The 25,813-nt window shown below is 39.1% G+C and overlaps 1 protein-coding gene across 1 annotated transcript in view; it reads right to left on the bottom strand.

Moving 5' to 3' along the window:
* Nucleotides 1-5,524: 5,524 nt before the first annotated feature.
* The window catches only part of LOC148011881 (cyclin-L1-1-like), a 57,177-nt gene continuing 36,888 nt past the window's right edge, over nucleotides 5,525-25,813 (bottom strand). The window contains exons 2-3 of the mRNA XM_087670424.1: nucleotides 15,327-15,480; nucleotides 5,525-5,748 (exon numbers count right to left, since the gene is read on the bottom strand). Coding sequence (XP_087526550.1) covers nucleotides 5,525-5,748; nucleotides 15,327-15,480 — 378 coding nt within the window. The remainder of the gene's footprint in view (nucleotides 5,749-15,326; nucleotides 15,481-25,813) is intronic.

Here is a 25,813-nt window from a genome sequence, read left to right as displayed (position 1 = left end):
GCATTGTATAAAAATATGGCTAAAATATCCTCTTGAAATTGGTTAGCATTTATAAGACATGTAGAGGGTTTTGATCATTGATAATTCAAGTCAATAGAATCTATCATGGGATGCCAAGAAACTCTAGGAAAGTTAGCCACTTTGGATAAAGAAGCTTGGAAAATCTCATCTATCATTATCTCTAGATGTTAGAGATAACGAACACCTTGCAAAATAATATCCCCCATATACAAAGACAAATCCCCATCCTCTAGAATCACAAGATTGTGTTGAATATTCATGTAAGATATCAACATGGTGTTAGGTGTAACTAGGTCTTCAAATACCATCCTAACCATTCCACAAGCAGATCAGAGGACCAAGCATCACTCCATCTACCCTTAGGAGGACACAAATCCATAGTGGACAACTTCATATAAAAGGACAACTTTTGTTGTTAATAATGCACAAAAAAGGAGTGATTTGATGAGATATATTTTATAAATTTCTCAAAAACAAGTCCACAAAAGTTCCATTCTAGATTGTAACATCTCCATCTTAACTTGAAATAGGGGACATATCATCATAGTATATTGGAGAGTAGCAAAGTCTATATCTGACAAAGGAGGCACTAACATTGTGGAACAAATCTTGACTTAGCCAACTATTCCTTCAAATCCTTGATCTTGGTATTTTGATTATCAATTGTGGACTTTGGTGATTGTAACTCCACTATTTGGGAAGCAATTAAAGCTTTAAACTCTCATTTTTCATTAGAAATACGATCTTTTTCCTAAGTAACAATGGCTACCTAAGTTTTTTCTTCAGTGAATTGAGCTTGCAAAGAGGACATCTCCACTTTTCAAGCTTTTTACAATTTATTTTTTCGCTCCATTTGTTTGAATAAATTAGGGAGCGTTTCTTTAGTAGAGAGAAGCTCTATAGTGTCCTTGCATAACTTCTCCTTGGACTACTACATCTGCTCATAAAAAGAAGAATATAATTATTGAATATAATCACTAATAAGTGATATCTCTATGGAGCTTTGAATATCCTTACACAAAAAAGGAATGGTATCTCCTATTACCATGTGGTGTAGAGAAGGAACCAATATCTCTATATCACCATTTGTATATGTTTGTAACAAATTTATAAATGTTAGGCATACAGGAAGAAAACTTCTTGATGTAGTAGGGACTGACACTGGAATAGTTTCAACTACATGAGGAGAAACCATTGGAAGATTTTCAAAAGGTGAAATATCCTTGGCAAGGGCAGATTATGTTAGAAAATTATATAAATATGTCCTATAGGTGACATTAGTCACACTACCCCTAGTGACTTTGATAAAATGTTGATCTATTTTTGTACAAAGGTATAAACTCTAGTCAATGACCACACCTTTAAGCATTGTTTTGGAGCTAGTTAAAAACTCCTTGGACAAGTAATTGGATGGAGTCTTAGCAAGCATGAACTTGTACAAAAGAAAATTGATACAATAGCTTCCAAAAAGAATCATAGATCATTGCTATTGATACACCAACCGTCTCTTTTCCTTCTTATTATTGTGAATCTCCATTGACTATGACTTCTAAAGCTTTTTCACAATCTCTCACTTGATTATATTTGGAAATCCTTCAATGAAGGCCAAATCTTTCATTGATGCTCATTCTTTCTATTTTTCTCTTCAGTTTTGTGGGAAACAACTAGCTATAGTAATACAACTTTTTGTAGGTTCAGAAGACAATGAGATCAGTCTTTCCTAGAGAGCCCACATCAAGATAGTGATATGTTTCCACAATTGAGAAATGAACTTCTTGTAGAAAGTGGCTTTGACAATAAAGATATCTAATTCTTCAATAATAGTAGGAATTTTAAATTCTTCCATTTCTTTTTTTCCTCTTCAATCAACAATGCCACTACTTCCATTTTCAACCTCTCTGTTGGTGCTTGTTGATGGTAGTTTTTCCCATTGTTCACCAAAAACATAGAGCCCCAAAAGGAACACCAAGAAAAAGGGAAAAATAATATAAGAAAATCTACCTTGTAACACCAATAAGCATGTTCTTCATACTTGAATCAACCACAAGAAGAAAAAGAGCACCATAAATAATAATGTTTCATGTAGCATTATATATTGAATCTTCTATGGATTTATCTCAACAAAAATTTAATGTATTCTTCATAGAAACCACCAAACAACCAAAGGAACACAAAGGAATGCTCAATTTGGAATGAAATTCATCACATAGTATTTTTATTTCATCATCTTCCTCTCAATCACTCACATGTAGATACAATCTTTCTTCATAGAAAATTGGCCATCTCTCATGCACACTATCTCTCTCACATATGCTCTCGCTCAATAGTACATGAGAATAACAAAGAATTACTCCCAATAATCCTCTCTTGGTCGTGGATACACCTTCCAAGAGGTATGCTCGATATGTAGGGGCACTAGAGCCACTACAATGTCCTTGAGAGCTCATTAGTGTCATTGTCACTTTAAAGTCTTCACTTCAAGTCTTCAACAACTACTTCTTCAAGCTATTAAGAGCTTCCATTCTTCTCTTTCCAAGATTGAAAAACATTCCCAAAGCTTAACATCCATTAAATAGAACACTCATAGATGTATGTAGAAGACAATAAAAGGCATACAATAGCTCACCAGTACCCTACACAAGGTCTATAGAAGACATAGAAACCATATAGCTCAAATCAAGACCAACTCAATCCATAAAAAATCATATAGTATACTCTCAATCATTTAAAACACTCATCAATACAGACCATTAGAATCAAATAGAGGTAATATAGATAAAAATAGAAGTAATATAGACCTATTAGAATCAAATAAATATACAATAGAACCTATCAAAATATCATAACTCAATAAAAAACCATCATGAGCTTCTCAAACAAATTCAACCTAACCCAAAACGCTTCTAAACCATTCCAAATCTAATCAGTTATACCTAAGATCAATCAAAAATCAATTAAAAATAGCTAAAAATTCAATCATTTCAACCCTCAATAATCATTACGCATGGCATTAGGACCAACCTTGTCCTAATAATACTCATAATTTACACTTAAAAACCTTAATTTTTAAAAATTATGAAAAGAAAAGTGTGATATTTTTACATTTTGAGGTTAACTAGACCATTCTTAGTGATCTTCTATTTATTGATAATCTTTCTTTAGTTTTTATTTTTTATTTTTAAAATTTTTAGCTATTTTATTAATAAAAAATCAACAAAATTGAGAACAACCAATACTAAGTACTAATAGTTATCTTTATGTATTTCTTTATATGTATTTAAGATAGTTTTTCAATTGGATTTTATTTGCTATAAAAACTAAGTCACTTACCCATTGACCACATATAAGTTGTGACATTAACGAGATGTTGAGTGATTCCCAAGTCCACTAACGTTTACTATAGCCATTGATGTGCTTGAGGAGCCCTCCATAGAGACGAGTACCATGCCACAAGCCATTTCTTTTAGATAACTCTCACCTTTCCCTCTCTTTCACCCCTCCCGCGTCTCTCATGAATAGCCATTATGTAAGAGAGAATGGAGAAGAGAGAAATACTAATTTGAGGGAGGAGAGAGAAATACTACAAAAGCAGCATTTCTATTTCTTCAAATTAGACCAAAAAATTTACATGAGTACATAGAGGATGGAGATGGAAATCCATTCTTCATGTTATTGATGATAAACAACAAATATCTCACATGTAGTACGAATTATCAGAAGCCATGAAATACAACATCTACTTCTTTTGCTCTCTATTCCTCTCTCTTCATGATCCTTGTACAAAAAATCATTGCATTCAAGCACCTCTTTAACCTTTGGTCCATGTCCCATTGAATGTGGTCAACATCCCTTCAAATCTTGGCCAATTTTTGGCCTCCTAGGGCTACTCAAATCGTGTTCCTTCACACATTAACACCTCACAGTCTCAAATTCTATCCTAAATGCATGGGATTAATTCACAAGAGATGGCTAGATGTTGAACAGTGTGCGAGGGAGACGAGGAATGGAGGAAGAGAGAGGAGAAGAGAGACACGAGACACCAGAAGTGGAACCCTAGAAGTGCATCAAATGAGCACACATAGTTGGAATATATAGAGGGGACCAGGGATGCTATATATAGACAAACTATATGTAGCTAACACCCCCCGCTCAAATAAAGGTCCCTAACTGTGGATGAAAAAACCCTTGGGGGCTCAAGGGAAAAACTCACAGCTCTATATAGCCCTACTGCTATATTAATATTGAAAATATATTATTACAAAGTTGAAAGGAGCTAAATCACTCCTGAATATACAAGTGCCTGTTTGTAGGCATCGATGGAGCTACATCACTCCTGAATTACTATAAATAAACGAAGGAGCTACATCAATCTTGAATTACAATAGATGAAGGAATCAAAGGAGATAAAGGGCCATGAAATTGCTTTATCTTGAGTGTGGATATAATCGGCTATGTAGCATAATCTGTGACATCAAAAACTTAATAGAAAATGTTATATCAACATTACAATCACAATGTCATAAATCAACTCAGCAGCTAGAATATACGATAAAATTTTCATCAGCTCATCAGCTAGAATATACAAAATAGCAGCTGGCATACCACCAGCAAATGGAAAGAAGAATGGACGAGATGAGCATTATCAAGACGAAAACATTAGCTGCAACATCAACTCCTTAGCTAGAATAGATAAAATATCAAGTAGAATAAACATAAGCTTGAACAGACGAATCAGTTGAAAATAGATAAACAATAACTGGAAACAATGAAACATCAACAGGAAAGAACAAAACACAACTGGGAACAATGAAACATCAGCTGGAATAGATGAACAACAGCTAGAAACAATGAAACATCACCTGGAATAGACGAACCTACTGGAAACAATGAAACATCAACTCGTATATCATAAGCTAGAATAGACAAACATTAGAATAGAAAAGAAAATAATGAAGCATTAGCTGGAACAACTCAAGAGCTAGAATAAAGAAGAATAAAGAACGAAACATGGTTTGGAACAACTCAACAACTAGCTACAATAAAGAACAAAACATTAGCTGGGAACAACTCAACATCTGGAATAATAAGGAACGAAACATGAGCAGGAATAACTCAATAGCTAGAATAAGGAATGAAACATCACCTGGAACAACTCAACAACTAGAATAATAATGAAACATCAACTGGAACATTTCAACAGCTAGAATAAGAATAAAATGAAATATCATTCCATCAGCTCGAAACATTTCTTATAAACAAAGCGTGGAATAATTTCAATGCATTAGCTATAATATAGATGAAATGATATGAAACGTAGCATGAAGAGCCAAAAATCAGCTTTTCCTTGATTCACTGCTGTGGTACATTTTCCTTGATCCACTACTGTGCCTAAGGGAATCACGCTTTGTGCTAGAGATGTATCTGTCTTCACTTTTGTTGTGGGGGATTTTCTCCATCGAATCTTCACTCCGATGTGTTGAGCGAGTGGCAACTGTAACAACACCTATAAGTACTGCTTTGACAGATGCAATTCCATGTTCCAAGCCTCTTGACAAAACTCGTGCACCCCGTTCAGGCGAAAAAGGTTGAGGTAGCTGAGAAGAAGCTTGTGAGGGTGCTCCATGTGGCAGACAAACCCTAGCTCCACTAGAAGGCGCATCTCCAGCTTCAACAGTTCATCTCTTCGCTTCGTGTAAGCCTCCGAACCGGGAGGAAGAGGCGGATCACCTTCCCTTGCACAGAGTGCCATATTCATACAGTTGCCTGTATAAAGCAGCTCCCTGTAACTTATTAGTGAACTACGAGCTTCTGAGCTATGTGTCCAGTTCCTGCATTTCCCATGTGAGCGTACTCTCATGCAGTAATAAATTACAATGGTCTGGTTTCTTGTCAGCCACAATCATGGATGCCTAATAGAAACTATTTGCAAGAACAATCTCAGCAAACAAATTTGCCCAGGGAATGTCCAGAGAGATATATTCCAAGGCCCATGCTTCCGCAAGTCCAGGTTTTGGAATTAAGCACCTCGCTTCACACTCGTAGAAAAGAAGAATCAGTTCCAGTAGGTATGTCATGGCTTTTTCTAATCACATGCTTATTGGGAACTGTGAATAAAATCAGCTATAATGTGTGTATCTCTTGTGCAGAGAGACATTGCAAGGTCCAAAATTTAGCAACACATCACATAGCTACTCAGGTTAGAGATCATATACCACTGAACAAAGAAGCTCCTTATGAAAAGGCATAGGTTATTTTTACTTTTAACTATGCTTGAAATATGCATGAGAGCGGAATTTAGGTGACGGGAAGTGCTTAAAAATAGCCAAAAATTATGAATATCAAGGGAAAAATATTCACCGTCAAAGGCGGCGGCTCGATCTAGGATGATTTTAAGCGCCAAAGTGCTTTAAAGGCGCCCGAGCGACACTTGTTGATTTTTCATAATTTTTCAGACAGTCGTGCGGGTTGACATAAGCTACTGGCCAATGCGGGATGCTAAGCCGGACGCCCAGGATTTTTCAGAGCTCGATTCCGAGTCCGGACGGGGAAATGGCCAAGAAACCGGTCAAGATGCGAAGAGGTGGATAAAATTTTGGCCAAAATGGACAAGTGACCCTTGGGAGCCAAAATTTTAATGTAGCATGAAAGTTTCATGCATTTCATGGGAAGAAAATCGTGGAGGAAGCGTGGAGAAACTGCGCCCGATTTTTTCGCTTGGATGATGGATGATCAATCTACAGCCTGCACACAACCCCCCCCAATCATCATTGGCCCTCATTTCCCTCTGTATGCAGACTCTATCGCCGCCCTTCGCTCGCGCAATGATGCCCTCTTTGGAGAATTCTGATTTCAGTCTTTCTCTCTCCTCCCTCTCTCTCTTCTAAAGGCAAGTTCCTGTGGGAGGAAGAAGGAAGAAGAAAGAATGATGGAGACTTGTCCGGCATGGACCGGATTGCTATACGGGCTGAGAATGGTGATTTGTGATGTTGCTGGACATGAAGTGTTGCTGTTTTCCAAATCTACAGCCATGGATACAAAACCCGAAACACGCAAATAAGCGGTAACTTAAAATTTTCAAAGGAAATTTGAGTTTTTATGGCTTTTGATGGATGAAATGGTGTTCATGTGGGATAATAATTGTTCATGATGCTGTTTTCTATGAGTTCTTGCTGGTCATGATCAAAAAATCAGAAAAATATGCATTTTGTGGGTCAAAATAATATGCTAAAACACGTAAAACATGAAAAAAAAGGAAAAATGAGGGTTTTTGGCATGAAAATGGAAAAATGGATAGGAACATCAACTAAACTTTCATTTTTCTGCAAGAAGGAACTAAGGGCCACAGCCCATAACCTGTTTTGAATTTCCAACAATTAAATAATGAAGAAAAATAAGGTAAAATAGGGAAAAACCATGAAAAATAGGGGAAAAATACATTTTGGGTTCCGAAAAAATAAGGATAAATAAGAGCAATGCTTGTGAATGGTTGTGGGGACTGAAGCATGAGGATTTGCCTCAGTTCAACCCCGCCTTCTTGTTCTAGTGTGTCTTTTTCTAGTTTTTTCACATAAAATGATGTCAAAATACCCTATACACCTATCCAACGATGCACTACTTAAACGGGGAAGGGTAGAGAAGTTGAAATATGTCTAAATGCCGTGTGAGATGATGGGAAAGTTGCTGATTTCTATGCATAGCATCTAGGACGGATGATAATTAAGATCAAGAGCTTAGTAGCACGAGGATCACCTCGGTGCTAAGCCCATGCAACGAAGCACAAAGCGGTTAGAAAGAAAAACATGAAAGAATGATTTGCACTTGTGCACGATACTGTTTTGCTAAATGTTTGAGCACTAGACATTCACCAAATGCATGGAGCATGAAACGAATTTAAGAGTATCAGTGGTTAGCTCCTAGACATGCATTGCAATTGGTTTATGAGGACATGACCTACGTTGAGAGGCAGTGAGATACCCATGCTGTAGGCTAGTCGTGGGATCCTATAGGGGAAATCAAGTAAGGACAATGGTACATTCCTGGATACGCTTATTTGGTACCTCGAGCGACGTTTGTGCGAAATGTCTAAATGTTGAGCGACGCATCGAGGGGCCAATCCCCAAGGTGTAGGAGAGTCGCAGAGGGTTGATGGCATTCAGCCGTAGGAGGAACCCCATGTATATGTGATTCGAGCCTTTTGGCTATGTGAAAGGGACTCCCTCTGAGGAGTAACATTGGGGTAGGATCAGTTGGACTACAACGTATTACAAACGCAATGTTTAGGGAGGCAGAGATTTTGATAGACGCTCCTGGCCGCGAGGCCGAGGGGTTGTCTTGTGCGTAGTGACGAGGTCCGACTAGTGCATGAGCCAGTGCCGGCCCGTTTTTAGGTCCATCAGTGGTGCATCTGCCGGGAGCTGCTTAAAAGTGGCGGTTCTCAAATCCTGGTTGTTTAAGGACCAACTAGTAGTGTATGCCAAAGGATACTGAGATTGATTCGTTATTTATTGATAAGCATCGTCTAGTAGAAATCCAAAAGCAAGAAAGAGACGAAAGAGCTTAGTATTGGGAAACAATATGGCAATAGCCAATGGCAGTAGTGGCCAAGGGATAGAGATGGCTAACCCTAATGGGAGAGGGAACATGATACAGAATGTCCCTTTATTACCAGCTCCCCCTAGCATGTCGATGCCTATGGGCAGTCAAATGGCTCCAAATGGTGGAGGCTAGGCGGTCAATTCTAATACCATGCCTGTGGCTCAACAACCAGTGCCTAATCGAATTGTTAGGCCGATGGAGCGACATGGTAATGACCAAGGCTACGAGTCGAGTTCTTCCAATGTTCTCGGCGAGGTTAAGGACATGATGAAGCATTATACCGACATGATTACGGAGCAGTATCGACAAATAGCTGTTGATGTCAACTTCCTTAAAAAACGACAAAATTTGATAGGAAGTAGATACCCGGAGGAGGGTGCACCGTCGAGGTTTAGTTGCAAATGGTGTGGCGGGCAGCACTATCCAAGAAATTGCCCAAATGTTAAGTGCGATATTTGTGGAAAATCCGGCCATTTAGCAGCTACTTGCTGGAGTAAGATCAGTTCCCTCTAGCGAGGAAGTCGGCAACCAGGGCCTGTCAATCATCGTGGCCAAGGAAATGATTCCCAGCCAGAAAATGGGCCTAAACAAATACTTCAACGACCAAAGACTACAGTGGAGGAGCTACCAAGTGGTAGTGGGGTTAGTTTGATTGAGGCTGTACGCGTTAATGATGCTGAAACCTCTAATCTACGAGCTGTCCTTACAAGAGGTAAAAAGGGTAGAGAAGCCGACATGGATAAGCCTGTCGACGGAAACCCTAAACAAGGCGACAAAGGGACGCAAGTTTTGGATCCTGCCCTGGAAGGGGGACCTTTGAAGCCCGTAGAGAGTAAAGCCGATAAGGAAGCACCAAAGAAGAAGGTGAAAGTTAAGAAAGAGGCAATAAAGCCAGTTCAGCGACCTAAAGAGCGAATGGTTTGGCGTGAAAAGCGAGCTCTATCGAACTTTCATGAATTCGATTTGGCGAGCTCCCTTTGCGAAGTCAAGCCGGATGTGAATCTTTTACAGCTTATTAAGCTTTCCCCAGGAGTACGTAAGGAATTTAGAAAGATCCTACGTACCGGGTATATCGTAGAACCTTTGGGTATTGCGCGAGTTGGTGATGACTGGTTCGAGCATGCTGAGAAGCATTACCCAAGGGTTGCAGCCTATGTCGATGGGATATTAGTAGATTATGCCATTGTCGACACGGGATCATCTGTTAACATTATGAGTTCTGAACTGATGGAAAGGTTAGGTCTGGCGATTCAGAAAGATACCTCCACAATTCTCAGAATGGCAGATGACAGTTTGAGACAGCTGGAAGGCTGCATTACTAAGGTCCATGTCACTGTTGCAAATGTAGAATGCATGTTGGATTTTAGGGTGATTCGTTTTGCAGGGCGGCCAAGTTACCAAGTATTACTTGGACGACCTTGGATCTTGCAAGCGGATTGCCAAGTGGATATACCCGCCGGTCGATTGATATTCGGCAGAGGTGCCCAGCGTGTGGTGGTTGATGCTTATCCTGAGTCCCCGCAGAGTGAGAGAGCTCCTCTATCTTCTACAGAATTGGAGACATTAGAAGATTTATCTGCTAGTGAGACATCATCGAGTGATGAGTCCAAAGAGGGATCCACCACGGAGGACATCTATCAGATCACTTTGAACGAGCCGATAGAGGGCCAAGAGCATATAAGAGATGCAGATGTTATCGAGCTAGACCTTGGTACGCTCAGTGATTCACGGCCAATCAAATTAGGCTCTATGCTCAACACAGCAGAAAGGAAGTCCTAGTGGCCCTGTCCTGCTAACCTGCTAGGCAGCCGTTCTAGGAGTTCTTGTTAGTAGTGAGGCAGTTAGAGAAGCCTGCTAGAAGATAATAATAATGATGCCAAGAAATCCTGAATATCCTAAAAGATGAATATAAATGCGAAGGTGTGTAAAAAGGGGTTCTAACCCCTATCAATGAAAAGAAAAGAAATAAAAATATATAAGTAGTTGATCATTGCCTTGCGAAGGCCTGGTAGGTTCCTGGGGACGAATCAGACCCGGGGCCGATACCTTGTCTTCCTAGGGGTGGCTTCTTGCTGGAAAAAATAATATCACAACAAGGAAGGTTGGAGCGAAAATAAAAGTGAGCGTTCGAAAAGGATTAAGTGTCGCCTTGCGAGGGCTTGGTAGGTTCTTGGGTGCCGAGACAGGTCCTGAGACCGATGCCCTGTTCTCCTTGGGTCACTACGCTCAGCTCCCTCCTTTTTACATGCCCAAGTATGTTCATCCAATAAAAACCCTAAAAGAAGATATGTACTGAAAGAAACTACTCTTTGATCCGGCTATTGGAGTCCTCGCCTTGTAGGAGCTCCTAGTTGTGTTGTTTTTAGTTGGTAAGTAGTGCAGACTACCATTTAGGGCAACCTCTTTGATAGGTTTTTTTAGTTTGGCTGTGTTGGAGCAGCTGGTTAGTGACTCACTTCGGATCTTCTATTAGATGATGCTCGGCCTATTCCTTGTGGATATCATGCTTTGGTTCTGTCCAGGGGTAGGGGAAGCATTGTGCTGAGTTTTATTATATATTTCTTTTGTATCAGTTTGATGCTTCTTTGGTTGTTTATGTGCAGATATGTTCGTGGATTCGACGGGCTGAGTCGCCCTATCCCGTGGTCGCCAATGAGAGCGGAATTTAGGTGACGGGAAGTGCTTAAAAATAGCTAAAAATTATGAATATCAAGGGAAAAATATTCACCGTCAAAGGCGGCGGCTCGATCTAGGACGATTTTAAGTGCCAAAGTGCTTTAAAGGCGCCCGAGCGATACTTGTTGATTTTTCATAATTTTTCAGACAGTCATGCGGATTGACATAAGCTACTGGCCAATGCGGGATGCTAAGCCGGATGCCCAGGATTTTTCAGAGCTCGATTCCGAGTCCGGACGGGGAAATGGCCAAGAAACCGGTCAAGATGCGAAGAGGTGGACAAAATTTTGGCCAAAATGGACAAGTGACCCTTGGGAGCCAAAATTTTAATGTAGCATGAAAGTTTCATGCATTTCATGGGAAGAAAATCATGGAGGAAGCGTGGAGAAACTGCGCCCGATTTTTTCGCTTGGATGATGGATGATCAATCTACAGCCTGCACACAACCCCCCCCAATCATCATTGGCCCTCATTTCCCTCTGTATGCAGACTCTATCGCCGCCCTTCGCTCGCGCAATGATGCCCTCTTTGGAGAATTCTGATTTCAGTCTTTCTCTCTCCTCCCTCTCTCTCTTCTAAAGGCAAGTTCCTGTGGGAGGAAGAAGGAAGAAGAAAGAATGATGGAGACTTGTCCGGCATGGACCGGATTGCTATACGGGCTGAGAATGGTGATTTGTGATGTTGCTGGACATGAAGTGTTGCTGTTTTCCAAATCTACAGCCATGGATACAAAACCCGAAACACGCAAATAAGCGGTAACTTAAAATTTTCAAAGGAAATTTGAGTTTTTATGGCTTTTGATGGATGAAATGGTGTTCATGTGGGATAATAATTGTTCATGATGCTGTTTTCTATGAGTTCTTGCTGGTCATGATCAAAAAATCAGAAAAATATGCATTTTGTGGGTCAAAATAATATGCTAAAACACGTAAAACATGAAAAAAAAAGGAAAAATGAGGGTTTTTGGCATGAAAATGGAAAAATGGATAGGAACATCAACTAAACTTTCATTTTTCTGCAAGAAGGAACTAAGGGCCACAGCCCATAACCTGTTTTGAATTTCCAACAATTAAATAATGAAGAAAAATAAGGTAAAATAGGGAAAAACCATGAAAAATAGGGGAAAAATACATTTTGGGTTCCGAAAAAATAAGGATAAATAAGAGCAATGCTTGTGAATGGTTGTGGGGACTGAAGCATGAGGATTTGCCTCAGTTCAACCCCGCCTTCTTGTTCTAGTGTGTCTTTTTCTAGTTTTTTCACATAAAATGATGTCAAAATACCCTATACACCTATCCAACGATGCACTACTTAAACGGGGAAGGGTAGAGAAGTTGAAATATGTCTAAATGCCGTGTGAGATGATGGGAAAGTTGCTGATTTCTATGCATAGCATCTAGGACGGATGATAATTAAGATCAAGAGCTTAGTAGCACGAGGATCACCTCGGTGCTAAGCCCATGCAACGAAGCACAAAGCGGTTAGAAAGAAAAACATGAAAGAATGATTTGCACTTGTGCACGATACTGTTTTGCTAAATGTTTGAGCACTAGACATTCACCAAATGCATGGAGCATGAAACGAATTTAAGAGTATCAGTGGTTAGCTCCTAGACATGCATTGCAATTGGTTTATGAGGACATGACCTACGTTGAGAGGCAGTGAGATACCCATGCTGTAGGCTAGTCGTGGGATCCTATAGGGGAAATCAAGTAAGGACAATGGTACATTCCTGGATACGCTTATTTGGTACCTCGAGCGACGTTTGTGCGAAATGTCTAAATGTTGAGCGACGCATCGAGGGGCCAATCCCCAAGGTGTAGGAGAGTCGCAGAGGGTTGATGGCATTCAGCCGTAGGAGGAACCCCATGTATATGTGATTCGAGCCTTTTGGCTATGTGAAAGGGACTCCCTCTGAGGAGTAACATTGGGGTAGGATCAGTTGGACTACAACGTATTACAAACGCAATGTTTAGGAAGGCAGAGATTTTGATAGACGCTCCTGGCCGCGAGGCCGAGGGGTTGTCTTGTGCGTAGTGACGAGGTCCGGCTAGTGCATGAGCCAGTGCCGGCCCGTTTTTAGGTCCATCAATGCAACCAAATCAGAAGTAATATGTGTAACTTTTAAGTGTATCATGCAGCCTGACCGGTACTCAACACCAAAACTTCCACTATGGATGCAAGTAGCTTTGAATGATCATAAATTTGCATCTTTTGCATCTCTAGATGTCACAACCTTAGATCAATCATCCTTAACTGAAATCCCCTCATCGAGCAGGGATGCACCTACAGGGCCAGCTATTCTCGATGCTGCTGGAAAGTCTGTATTGCGACTCATGGGCAAAACCATGGTCCTTTCTAACACCAGTATTTAAAATGATAGTCAATTTTGTTACAGTCCATATCAATCAGAATCCACCACAAACTATGCAAATATTTGGCCATCTTTGGGACCTCAAAATCAAAATTATCAACGACTCCTACAATCTGGTAACTACCAAAATAGTGTGTTTTGTGATTTCTAGTACACAAGCACAAGACGATAATTTCTACTTTCCGTGTGATCATATGGGCATTCTCAATGCAGGCAACCACCTTGGTTCACTGTTATCCTCATCGACTTTTCTGAATCGTCAGACATCACATGAGCATTTAGTACATGATAATTGTGACTTGATGTGGGTCAGACATCACATGAGCATTTACTACACGATAATTGTGACTTGATGTGGGTCAAGTCAGGCTCATGTGCACAACCTTTACTATCCATGATGAAGGGACCACGGAACGCTGTCGTGGGGAGTCTTCGATAAAAAAATACTCTAACAAAACGCCTATCTGCTGCCTTATCTTCTAGTATCTTGTGGAGTAGCCTTGAGTCCGTAATTGTAGGAGCACGATAAAGCCCTTATACCCTGGATTGAATACAAATGACATAGCCAACATAATCTTCAAAAATTCAGCCGGCCAAACTCAATAATGTATTTGCATTTACTCTTGCATCCAACTGCTTTTGTTGTCACTGATTAACCCTGATGTGGCCAAAGCCCCTAATATGACAACTCACTTGGATCTTGGATCTTTGACTTTAGGCTTGTGCACCAAATGTCTCGATGTTCATTCACATTACACGCCTATTTAGAGAGTTAGCCACAAACCCACTGTACTAGCTATCAGTACTTTAGCTACATAAGGACATAAATATGGGAGATCCGTAAAATGTAAGCTAATATATGTAACTAGAAAACAGTACATTGCCCTGTTTGAAGAAATAGCTACAGAAAACAGGTCAAAAAATGGTTGACACATCATACCATTGATAAAACCAGGAACTACCACCATGCAGTTGCACATTCATATCTTGAATGTAAGTCCCACATTGAAGAAAGGTGAATTGCAATGATCCTCCTTCCTCTTTGATATTTGTTGAGACCTCTGCCTGCATCCCAAGCACCTCGATGTTAGTTTCACCTGCATCGGACAGGGGTTGAGGAAGCCATGTGTTGCTATACGAGTATCTCCAATCCAGAGTCAAGTCAACTTGGACATTAGAGGCCCGCATGGCCACACTGGTATTGCCAAGGGAGACGACAGGCTCAGGCACAATGAGCCGAATGAGGGTTACATTGATGATGGCGATGTGCATCTATCCGCCAAAAGGGAATCCGACGGATTTGGTCACGTTTGGGAGCGAAAGGGGGATGGAGCTTTGCAAAACCTAGTCAAGCACCGTGTCCTTGAGGTAGTTGATGCATACTCCAGCATCTCAATATCCTTCAGTTCAACACAGCAGAGCTGCGATCCTTCACTCCCCTTGCCATTGTTGCCGCTCTGACCCCCTACTCTACAGTCTGAGGCACCAGTTTATCGCAGTCCCCCCCTTTTTGTTGTCCGAGGAGTAAAGGCCCAAGCCATAGGCTTGAATGGACCCTGCGAGAGGCGAGTCTATTAGGGAATTCCACAAGCGGAGGAGGAAAGGGCGTTCGCCTAAGACGGAATAACATGGCATGCAAAGGGTGGAAGAGGCAGATCACCTTCCCTGCACACACCAATGCGGTCGAATGTCATGACGACGTCCTGGAGAAGAGATCGCTTCTCACCACGGTTGGAGGTGACTTCCTCTTCGAGCTTCATCGAGAGCCAGAAGCAGGCTGCAGCCATGCTCCGGGCATCGAAGTCCTTGAAGGACTGCGCTCGGTAAAGAGAAAAGAACGCATCATTTCATGTGCTTTTGCCTACTGAGACCTAGACGTTTGCGTAATTGTGAAACCTCGCTCTGATACCATGTTGAACAGTGCATGAGGGAGACGAGGAACGGAGGAAGAGAGAGGAGAAGAGAGACACGAGACACTGGAAGTGGAACCCTAGAAGTGCATCAAGTAAGCACACATAGTTGGAATATATAGAGGGGACCAGGGATGCTATATATAGACAAACTATATATAGCTAATACTATATGCTTATTTATCATTTACATACTTGAGTTTGCACTTTGCTATGTCTCAAACTTTAAAATGCTCTATCTCTTATGCCTTGATTGCTTTGCACCACCACGAACCACTTTAGAGCCAAAAACTTCATTTTCTTTATTATTGCTCAAAAATGCCTTGTGGGTGTGCCTAAATTTTTCTAGAATATTAAAAAGTGCACCTTTAACTTTGCCTCTCATTGGTGACCCATGGGATATGATGACCCAACCCATCAAATCCACAATATACATCCTACCAAGAAAACATAATACGTGAAAGCACAATTGATAGGCAAAAAATAAACAACATAACATAGAAAACAATAAACGCTTAACCCCACAACCATGAATCCTATAGCCAAAGAAAGGACCAAGAGATGAGGGTCTCCCTAAGGAAATGACAATCAATAACTAGCTCTACTATCCAATAGTCATAAGGTGACCCAAATAATAACTCAACCTAGCTAGAGAGCCACCTAGGATATAAACCAATCTTACATACCACTCACCAATACAAGTAAGAGGCGCAAGTGGACTCCCTGCCACTTAGGGCCCACTAATGGTAAAGATAAGACCCTAAACCCATTTTTCCTTTTACAATTTTGTTTGACAGTCCAACAACATGTATGTATATATATGTATTTTCCTTTTCTTTAGCAAAAATGGCGCATTAGCCATTTTTCAATGTATTGCCCCTAGGAAGACAAGGCATTGGCCTTGGGTGATCTACTAGCTTAAATCCAAGAACCTACTAGAATCTCTCAAGGTGATACCCAAAATTCATATTTTTCCTTATTTTTTTCTTATAACCCCATGGCTAGGTCTCATCCCAAGGAAGACATGCCATTTTTGTTGGGCCTTTGACTTGAATCCAAGAACCTGCCAAGCCCACATGAGGCAACAAGTATATTCTAGCACTTCTCTTTTATTTTGCCACATGATTGGACTTGGAACAAATATCATCCCATAGGCCACATTGAAAGGCAAACCCATCACTCACTAGGGGACTTTATCATGACAAAAAATCAAACTAAATACTCCTACTAGGTTGGCTACCCTACCAAAGATAGGTTTCCCCCTATCAACTATAAAGCTCGCATGCTTGACACCCAAATTTATCTTACAAGTACCATCAAACAAGAACCTAGTAAGCAAGGTATCCTACTTAGCAAGGATACTCAAATCCTAGCCCAAGTCTTGGCCTCACATCCATAGGAAACATATACAAGTGATTCCAACCCCTACCTTACAAAACAAAAATCAATAACTAACAAGGGAAAAGGTGATAGAGATAGTTGGTGTTAAAGAAGTGTCAACATTGATACACAACACTTGCAAAATAATACTAATTAACAACTCATGGGTTAAAAGTACTAGCATCCCAAGAAAGAAAATAAAATTTCTCTCTTAGTCTAATGACATATAACCATAAATCATATTATGCAGCAATCTAGTGCTAAAAGCAAACCCTTAATCCCCACATAAAGCCTACTAAAGCACAAAATCTAGACTAATGGATGGACTACTCAAGCGCTACATTAAATGGATCAAATTGTTGGCTAACCACCCTATATAAATGGCAAGGAGTGTCCAACGAATATGCCATTGAATGATCTAATGCATCCATGAAAGAATAGCAACATGATTGATTACAACCTAGCTCATAACCCATACTAACTATCAATGGCCAAAGTAGGACATTTTAGCAAGTAGTCCCCATGGTAACCTTGGGCTGATATAAGCAAACACTTGTAAAAGCCTCTCTGGAGACAAAAATTGAGAAATATATATTCAACAAATGCATAATTAGCTAGGGATTTTGCAAAGTGATTCCAATGATAAGGAATGAACTCACAAGTCACCACCTCAAAGATCCCAAGTATGTGTAAGGCTACATGATAGTATATCCATAGAATGGGATCCCTTAGACTATAGGTCCCATTCCAACTAGTTGATCACCAATTAAGAGTTTCCTTTCACCAATAATGGATGAATATCACCATGTTTGAATAGATTTAGCCCGATAAGCAAGGCCTTATGTTCTTCCATATTATTAGAGTGTTGGCTAAATACACTCTCATTTTCAAAACCACTCAATGAGGGGGGATCTTTAATGATAAACTCTACACTCACATGTTTAGGAGGTCCTTGAGAAGCTCCATCAAAATTTAATGTGTAAAGAAAGGCTTTATCAATGCAACTTGGCATAACAATCAACCTACTCATAGTTATGATAATCAAAGTCCAACCCAAAGAGGGAGTGTAAAATAGGCACAATCCTCCTCAAATGCTTCCTTCCATGGTTTAGTTCATTCAAAACACATGGCTATGTGACAAGAGATTTGTGAAAGGAAAAGAATGCTCAGCCAATGCATTAATGAACCAATGACAATAGCCCATAAATGAGATAAAACTATGAACCTCCCTAGCGGTGGTGGGTAGGCTCATGGCCACAATGACTAGTACTTTCTCAGGATCAGTGGGTATATTGGATGCACTCTCACAACATGTCCCAACAAAAAATCATAAGGTACACCAAATACATACTCATTAGGAGAAATATGGACTCACTTTTTTGCCCTTTAAGGTGTTTCTCTCACCTCTTTCTCTCTAAGAAGAGATTCCAAGATAATATTATAATAAGAGATCTTCTACAATCAATTTTGTATTTGTATTTGCAATAGATTTTACCTATTATTTTATTCCCAAACTATAGTATAAGGTCACTTTTTCTCAAAATCCTCATAACTAAAAAATACAATTCCATTTTCTCTAAAAACATAGCCAATCATTGATATACAACTCTTTAATGCCCTCATGACTTTTAAACATTAAAATATATTAGAATCATTCTCATTCTCACTTCTTAAAAGGTCGAAAGTTAAAAGATGATATAAAATGACATACAATTCATATTTTAAGTTTTTTTTAAAAACTAGAGACACCTTTTGTACTTGAGAGTTTCATTGTAAATTTTTATCTTTTTTGGAAAAGTATATGCCTATTTCTGGCATTTTTTCATTCCCTCTGAAAGCTCTAGTTTTGTCCCAAATTTTGTGTACTCTTCTCCTTCCCTCTAGAATATGGTTTCTTGCATACGAATTCTTTTGAAAGAGCATTGAGGAGTGGTTTTGATACCATTTATTGAAATCAAATAATCTCTATCTACAACACTCTCTACCTTGCTACAAGCAATCTCCCTCTTCAATACTATATAATAAGATATCTTCCTCTTCAACAGGCTATACTACAAGCAATCAAGTGATAATGGAGATATCTTTATTTTTTAAATCTTTGTGATGTTATTACTCTTCATAGTTATTGTTTAATACTCAAGCATAAATAGAGAGAGAGAGAGAGAGAGAGAGAGAGAGAGAGGGGGGGAAAGAGAGAGGATTGTGTGACATAAACTAAGAAAATAAGTGATAGAAAGACAAAGAGTAAATTAGGGCAGAAGATAAGATGATGTTATTATTCTCCACTAGCTAAGCTTATGTATAAATGTGTTAAAATATACTTGATCAAATCTTGTTTTGAGAGAGAGAGAGAGAGAGAGAGAGAGAGAGAGAGGGAGGGAGAGAATATTTTGGATAGAATAGAATATAAGATTTGATGCTAATTAGAGATAGATAAAAAGCTAAGAATATAGATTGATTAGGGTCTATCATGACTGAGATCAAGAGAAAGAGACAAGATCCAATTGGGTAAAAAAGAACACAGATATAGTGAATCAAAGGGGTGTAATTGTGTGATTTGAATGTTAATCCAAGTTAAAATTGGCATACATTTTTCTTTGTAGAATGCAGGTGCAGGACATACCAAGAGAAAGAGAGATATTCACTCTCAATTGGAGGATGAATATACACCAATGTTCAAAAGAACAGTGGAAAGGGATGATGTAATAAGATATAGGATGAAACAAGAAAGAAATGCAAGAAAAAAAATGTGGACCTTTGGGTTGATGGGTGCATTTATCCACCCAATCCACTCACTCAAAGGCCACCACAATTTGAAGGGCTTACATCATTTGTAAATTTTGTTTGTGATGAAAATGAAGGATTGTATAGATACACATGCAAAATTGTCACACAAGGATTATCAAGGCTTCATCAAGCCTTGATAAATATGTAGATAAGATTATAAGGGAATATGCAGTCTTTGATGGAAAATGATAGATTATTGATTGAGAAGTACAATGTCTGTCATTGAAGATGCTATGTATGCTACATACATGCAGAATATGGAGTTGCGGTCTAAAGTTATAAACTTGGAGAAGGAGAATCCAAACATAAAGAGGAAGCTCATAAAAACTTTGGAGATTGGGCCCACTTTAAAAACCAAGGAATCACGTCAGCGCATTTGATTAGTTAAACCAATTCACCAATTAACCAAAGGAAGTGGACAATATCATAAATAAATTTATACTCAATCTGCTACAATGAGAAATACGTTCCCTCATGTAGACAATGATACTATTGCCGAAGTCCTAAGCAAGGATATGGAAAAAAATGCATTGGAAAATCGTAAATCTAGGGACATTGTAGATGTTGTCGCAAGTGAATATCTTAGGGATGTGAGAAATTTGTTTATTTCTACATATGCTCAAGGATTATGTGACAAGGTAGGAATGAGTTTTGAGTCATACAGTATAGTCTATCAACATTTGGATATAGGTTTTAAGCAAGTCTTCAAAACTAAGCAAGTAATGCCTTTGCCAAAACCATTTCATGTGAAGAAGACTCAAAAACAACTAAATGAGAAATATTAGAACTAATTGATGAGCCTACACATCTGGAACACACACACATATTGAATTATGGTTCCAAAGTGTATTGGTATATATGTAGAGTTCAGATTACTATGGTCAAGTTCTACAATATGTATTTGGAAGAGTTTGTCCTCAAACTTGATGAGAGTGAGATTATCAAGGGAAAAAACTTGAACGTGTGAGTATAACACTTATGAATGGAGCATTGGATCCCAACATCGATGAAAACCATCCTTAAATTTTATACTATAGTATGCAATCATAGAATGAAATATGGTGGCTTGTAGCATTTGTAGTACCAAAGAAGGACCATGAAGTACTTAAAGTTTTTTAAAACCTCACTAATATACCCAATGTTATTCAACAAAAAAATAATGGAGCAATTTTACACATCAAGGGGCTTGGGGACTATGCTTAACTATCATGTCAATGAGGAAGCACATCATTTGATGTTCTTCAATATGACTTTGAAGGGAAATGTAGCCCAGTGGTACTACCGACTTGTGGAAAATTTGATTGCCACTATGCAAGTGTTCTACATTACATTTCATAGGGACTTCTCTCTCAAAAAGAGGAGTCAATATTTGTTGCATATCCTAAATGAGACTCAATAAGAATTCAATGAGAGTGTAAAAGTATATAGTCAAAAGCTATGTGAAGGTTTTTGTTGTTTGGGTAACACTATCCAATTACCCCCTATTGTTGCTCAGTTGCAATTCTTCTTGAGAGGGTTGGAGTTTATAATCCAACTACATTTGAACAACAAGGTACTAAATGGTCTAGATGAAGCTATAGTAACAATAGAAGGGGTCGATTCAAGAATTCAAGCTGCCTATGCAGTAAGAGAGCAAGCCTTCTCAATCATTCGGTTGATGCCAAATGTGATGCTAATGGGTTATTATTCATTACCTACATTATCCAGTAACATAGCGGTGAAAAATCAAGGAGCCCTAAATCAAGGCTTTCCCCAATTACCTACTCTTGTAGGTCCAAACCAAGACCTATGATGTCTATGAGCAATGCACAAGCCCCCATTTTAAACCAAGAGCCCATGTAGCCACCATCGGCCCCTTTATAGATTGTAAAACCTAGAGTGGAGATGATTCTTGATGCCAGTGGTGGTTACAAATATTCTATGTTAAATATTGTAGAGAAAGTCAAGGACATGATGAAACATTACACTAACATGATTACTAAACAATATTAGCAAATAGCAGTGGATGTTAATTTCTTGAAACGTCAACAAAATGTGATGGGCACTAGAAAGCCTAATGATATTGGTCCATCAAGATTTAGTTATAAGTGGTGTGGTACTCAAAATCTCTTACAGAATTGTTCTCATGTGAAGTGCAATATATGTGGAAAGTCAAGACATATGGCTAAGACATGTTGGAGTAGAGTTAGTTCACTCTAGCAAGGCAGTCAATAACCTAGGCTAGTGAATCATTGTGTAAATGATGTGAATACTCATGGGGAGGGCCCTAAGAAAATTTTGTAAAGGAAAAAAACACCTTAGAGGAAATGACCATTGGGGTTAGTTTCATAGAGGTGCTTCCAATTGATGAGAATGTAGCCTCTAATAGTGTAAGAGTGGTCACTAGGGACTAGAAAATAAAAGAGGTTCAGAGTGATGGCCCAAGTATAATTGGCCTGTATGTGGTAAAGGTCGTTCATGACAATGCTACATATTCATTGGATAAATTGGATGGAACCAGTATAAAGATACTTGTAGCTAGAAAAAGAATCAAGCTCTTTAAATGAAGAGAAAGTTTAACATATGAGTTAGAAGACTTGGATGTAATTCAAGAGCATGAAGACATAGAATAAGAAGAAGAGGCAGAAGATGAAGACATTGACATGGCAGAAGTTACTTCTTCTAAAATTGCAGATCCGTAAGACTTTGGCACATGCCAGAGGTTGTGCAAGTTAGGAGGGGTGGGTGTCATGGCACTACGTGCACATCATGTAAAAAAATCTAAAGTGTGGCTTTCTTATTGATTTAGAGAGCCAATGCCATTTTAAACATTAGTGTTAGTGTCCATGGTTCAAATATATTAGAGTTTTGGACAAGTTTTAGCTAATTTTTTATATTTTAGATATTATCTCTTGTAAAAATCCATAAAAATATAGACAACTTCAAGATTAGGATGACATGTAAAAGAAGGCATGTAGCTTTCAGCCAATTTGAGAGGATTTTATGTCAAAAGAGAGATTGACAAAATTGCGCGATGCGCAATCGTTGTTTTCAGACAATGAATAGCACTCTGAAGGGGGAGATGAAGAAGGAGTGATCTGGCAAAATTCTGGCCACGTTTGCTAGTATTTTACCCCCCTTTCAGAGCCAATGGAGGCATCAGATTGGCGATCTGAGCAGCATAGAGGAATGTATTATTTTATATACATTTTTGTCTTTTAGAGTTTTATCTTCTTATAATGCTGAAATAAACTGATAGATTTCATCTCTGTTAGTATTCTTATACATTTTCTAATTCTTTTTGGGATTATTCTTCTACGTCTTCAATTTCTTCAAACCCCTTCTCTTCCGTCTACTCCTTTTCTTGAATCTACCTTCACCCTGTTGTCTCTTAACCCTGTGGTGGACTCTTGACACCAAACAGACTGACACTGTGTTAGGGGAAGTTTATGCTATCATCAAGGGAACTTAATTTGAAGCTCTCTTGAAGCAAGTCTCTTTGCCCTACAAGCCTTTTAATTGACTTATAAGCTTTTGTCCCTAAAAATCTACATTTAATGTAATCATGCAAAGATGATTCATGCTATGGAATCATGTATGAATGATGGGATACAGAGTTGCTTATGATACATGACAGCATACTGTACTTGATTTTATAATTTGTGATTGCTCTTACAATCAAGAAAACAAGCTTAATTTGAGATAATACTCTTGTGATCTTTCCTAAGAACATGGAATTGGAAGCTCTATCAACATCTTTAAGAACTTAGCTTGAAACCTTCAACCCTTCTCTTATCTCTACCATCTCTAGAGTCTAAGCTCTTGAACCCCCTTACATTCTTCTATTTGAATCCCTTGTGATTGATCGTGAAGTACCTCTTGAACCTTTAATCATTCACTGTAATCTACTTATCTCTTGAAGACACATCTTCACCTATCTTGTCCAGTTTCTTTGCCAAATCCCTATGGTGACCTTCAACCCTATGTGTTGCGACAACGATGGTTAGTGGGTTCCGAGTAGAGGAGAATGGAAGGCGACGCGAAAGAGCCACATGGGAGAAGGGCCCCAAAAGGTGGGATTGCATCACCTTTGATGAGAGAATCCATTGTGGACATCAGATGTTGACCTTGGACATGCAACAGAGAGGAGACATAATGGCTAGCTCAGGTAAGTTACTCATGAATATATGTGTGCATCATGTGGGTTCAAAATAAGATATTTTTAGAATACCAACTTTATATATTTTTTACATACAGAAGGGTGTAATATAAAGGGGTTATTTACAAAATGAATAGAAAAGGGTTACTTTTTATTTGGAAAAAAAATCACAAATAGGATATTTATAAATAGGCCTTGAATGCACGTGATGTAGAGGATATATATATAGTAACTTCCCCAAGATGGCTGCAGGACTGATGCACCAAACACAAAAGAGAAAGCTCACTCAAGAACACAAGACGAGAGATGGAGGCCAAAATGTTTGCTTGCGCAATTTTGTTCTTCTTTCACATACAATACAATGTATACAAAAGTATTGATAAGATACAACATAAAGAAAAGTAGCCTAAGTCAAACAGTGCATAACTGACTATACTAATTGATTGACACTATCACTACAACAAAAAGGCTCCATAGACGCGCTTGTAGACACAATATTTGAATTGTGAAAAAAAATGTCGGGCACGTTTATTACCGCGTCTATTTCTGCATCTACAAAATCGCGTCTAAAAGCGCGCTTATGATTAGAGTTACACGCACACTTAGACGCCCATATAGATGCGTATATTGACGCGCTACGTAAATATATAATCATATTTATAAAAAAGTGGACATGTTCATATTGTGCATCTATACATGCGTGTATCTACGCGTCTAAAACCGCGTTTACTCTGCAAGTTTTTGACGAGAATAGACACGCATTTATCCTGCAATTTAGACGCGCTGATAGACGTGCAAAACAGAGGTATGAAAAAAACTCTCTGGTTTTTTTCCCCCTATCAACATCAAATTGTATGCTTAGGGAAAATAGAGAAAGATTATTTCGAAGATTGGATACTGAAAACAAAACAATGTATGTAGCACACAAAATTTCATATATATAGATGAAATGTTTTTACATTATGAGTTCTAGTGCTTGTAACGTCATGGTCGCAAGCACTAGCTGAAAGTAATATATATCAAAAATGAAAATAACAAGCCAAGGGGAGGCATGCATGCATGGGGCTCCTCTATATCTCCTCAGAAGAGGCATCATTATCACTACCACCACCGCTGCTTGTGCCGCTGCCGTTGCCACCATCGCTACTACTAGTCCCCCCCTTCTCTATCCTCAACTGCATCAGGCTTCGCCTACACAAAGGATTAAGGTATATAAATACCATTACAAACAATAAATTAGAGTTATCTATACTTTTCATGTAAAAAATAAAACATACCTCTTCTGGTGGTGGAATCCTCATGGCGCGATTATATTGCTCCTCCATGATGAGTCCCTCCTCGTAGAAATGCTGCCAAGTGGACGCCCGATTATGACCTCGATGGTAGCCTACCTCTCTAGGAGTAGGCATCCTACCAATGATATGATACTACAAAACAATTTGAACATACAACGTATTAAAACACACTACATAATGAAGTGAAACAAATTACAAAATTTAATTTAAAAAAAGAAATCAAATAATACTTACAAACTTAGCCTCCCATGACTCCCTGCCACCCGATCCATAATGCGACGATCCCATGGTTGCCATGTGGATACGTCGCGCCTCTGCATGCTGGCGACTTGTCATTTTCTATGCTGCTCTCTTCTTGGCCTCTTTCCACTCCTTGCGATGGGAATTGGGTGGTTGGCCATATCCAGGGCGCTCCTGCTCTTGTTTCCGCAATGACTCCTTGGCGCGCATCATAAGGTGAGACCTCTTGTTATGAAGCGCGTCTCTCACCTTTGACCGTCCCCAATCATCTGAGAATCGTGAATTCTCGGGATTAGGGTACCTTTTATGTACTGCCCGCAGCACCTCTTGCCACAAACCATTTTTTTTGTGCTTGAAGGGAATCATGCAATCTTTGTATGTGGCATGCACGACACTC

Source organism: Lygodium microphyllum, chromosome 28 (assembly GCF_053477565.2).
Source record: "Lygodium microphyllum isolate KBCC chromosome 28, Lygodium_microphyllum_v1.1.10, whole genome shotgun sequence".
Taxonomy (NCBI): domain Eukaryota; kingdom Viridiplantae; phylum Streptophyta; class Polypodiopsida; order Schizaeales; family Lygodiaceae; genus Lygodium; species Lygodium microphyllum.
The sequence above is the reverse complement of the archived record's forward strand: the minus strand, read 5'-3'. Positions and strand labels throughout refer to the sequence as shown.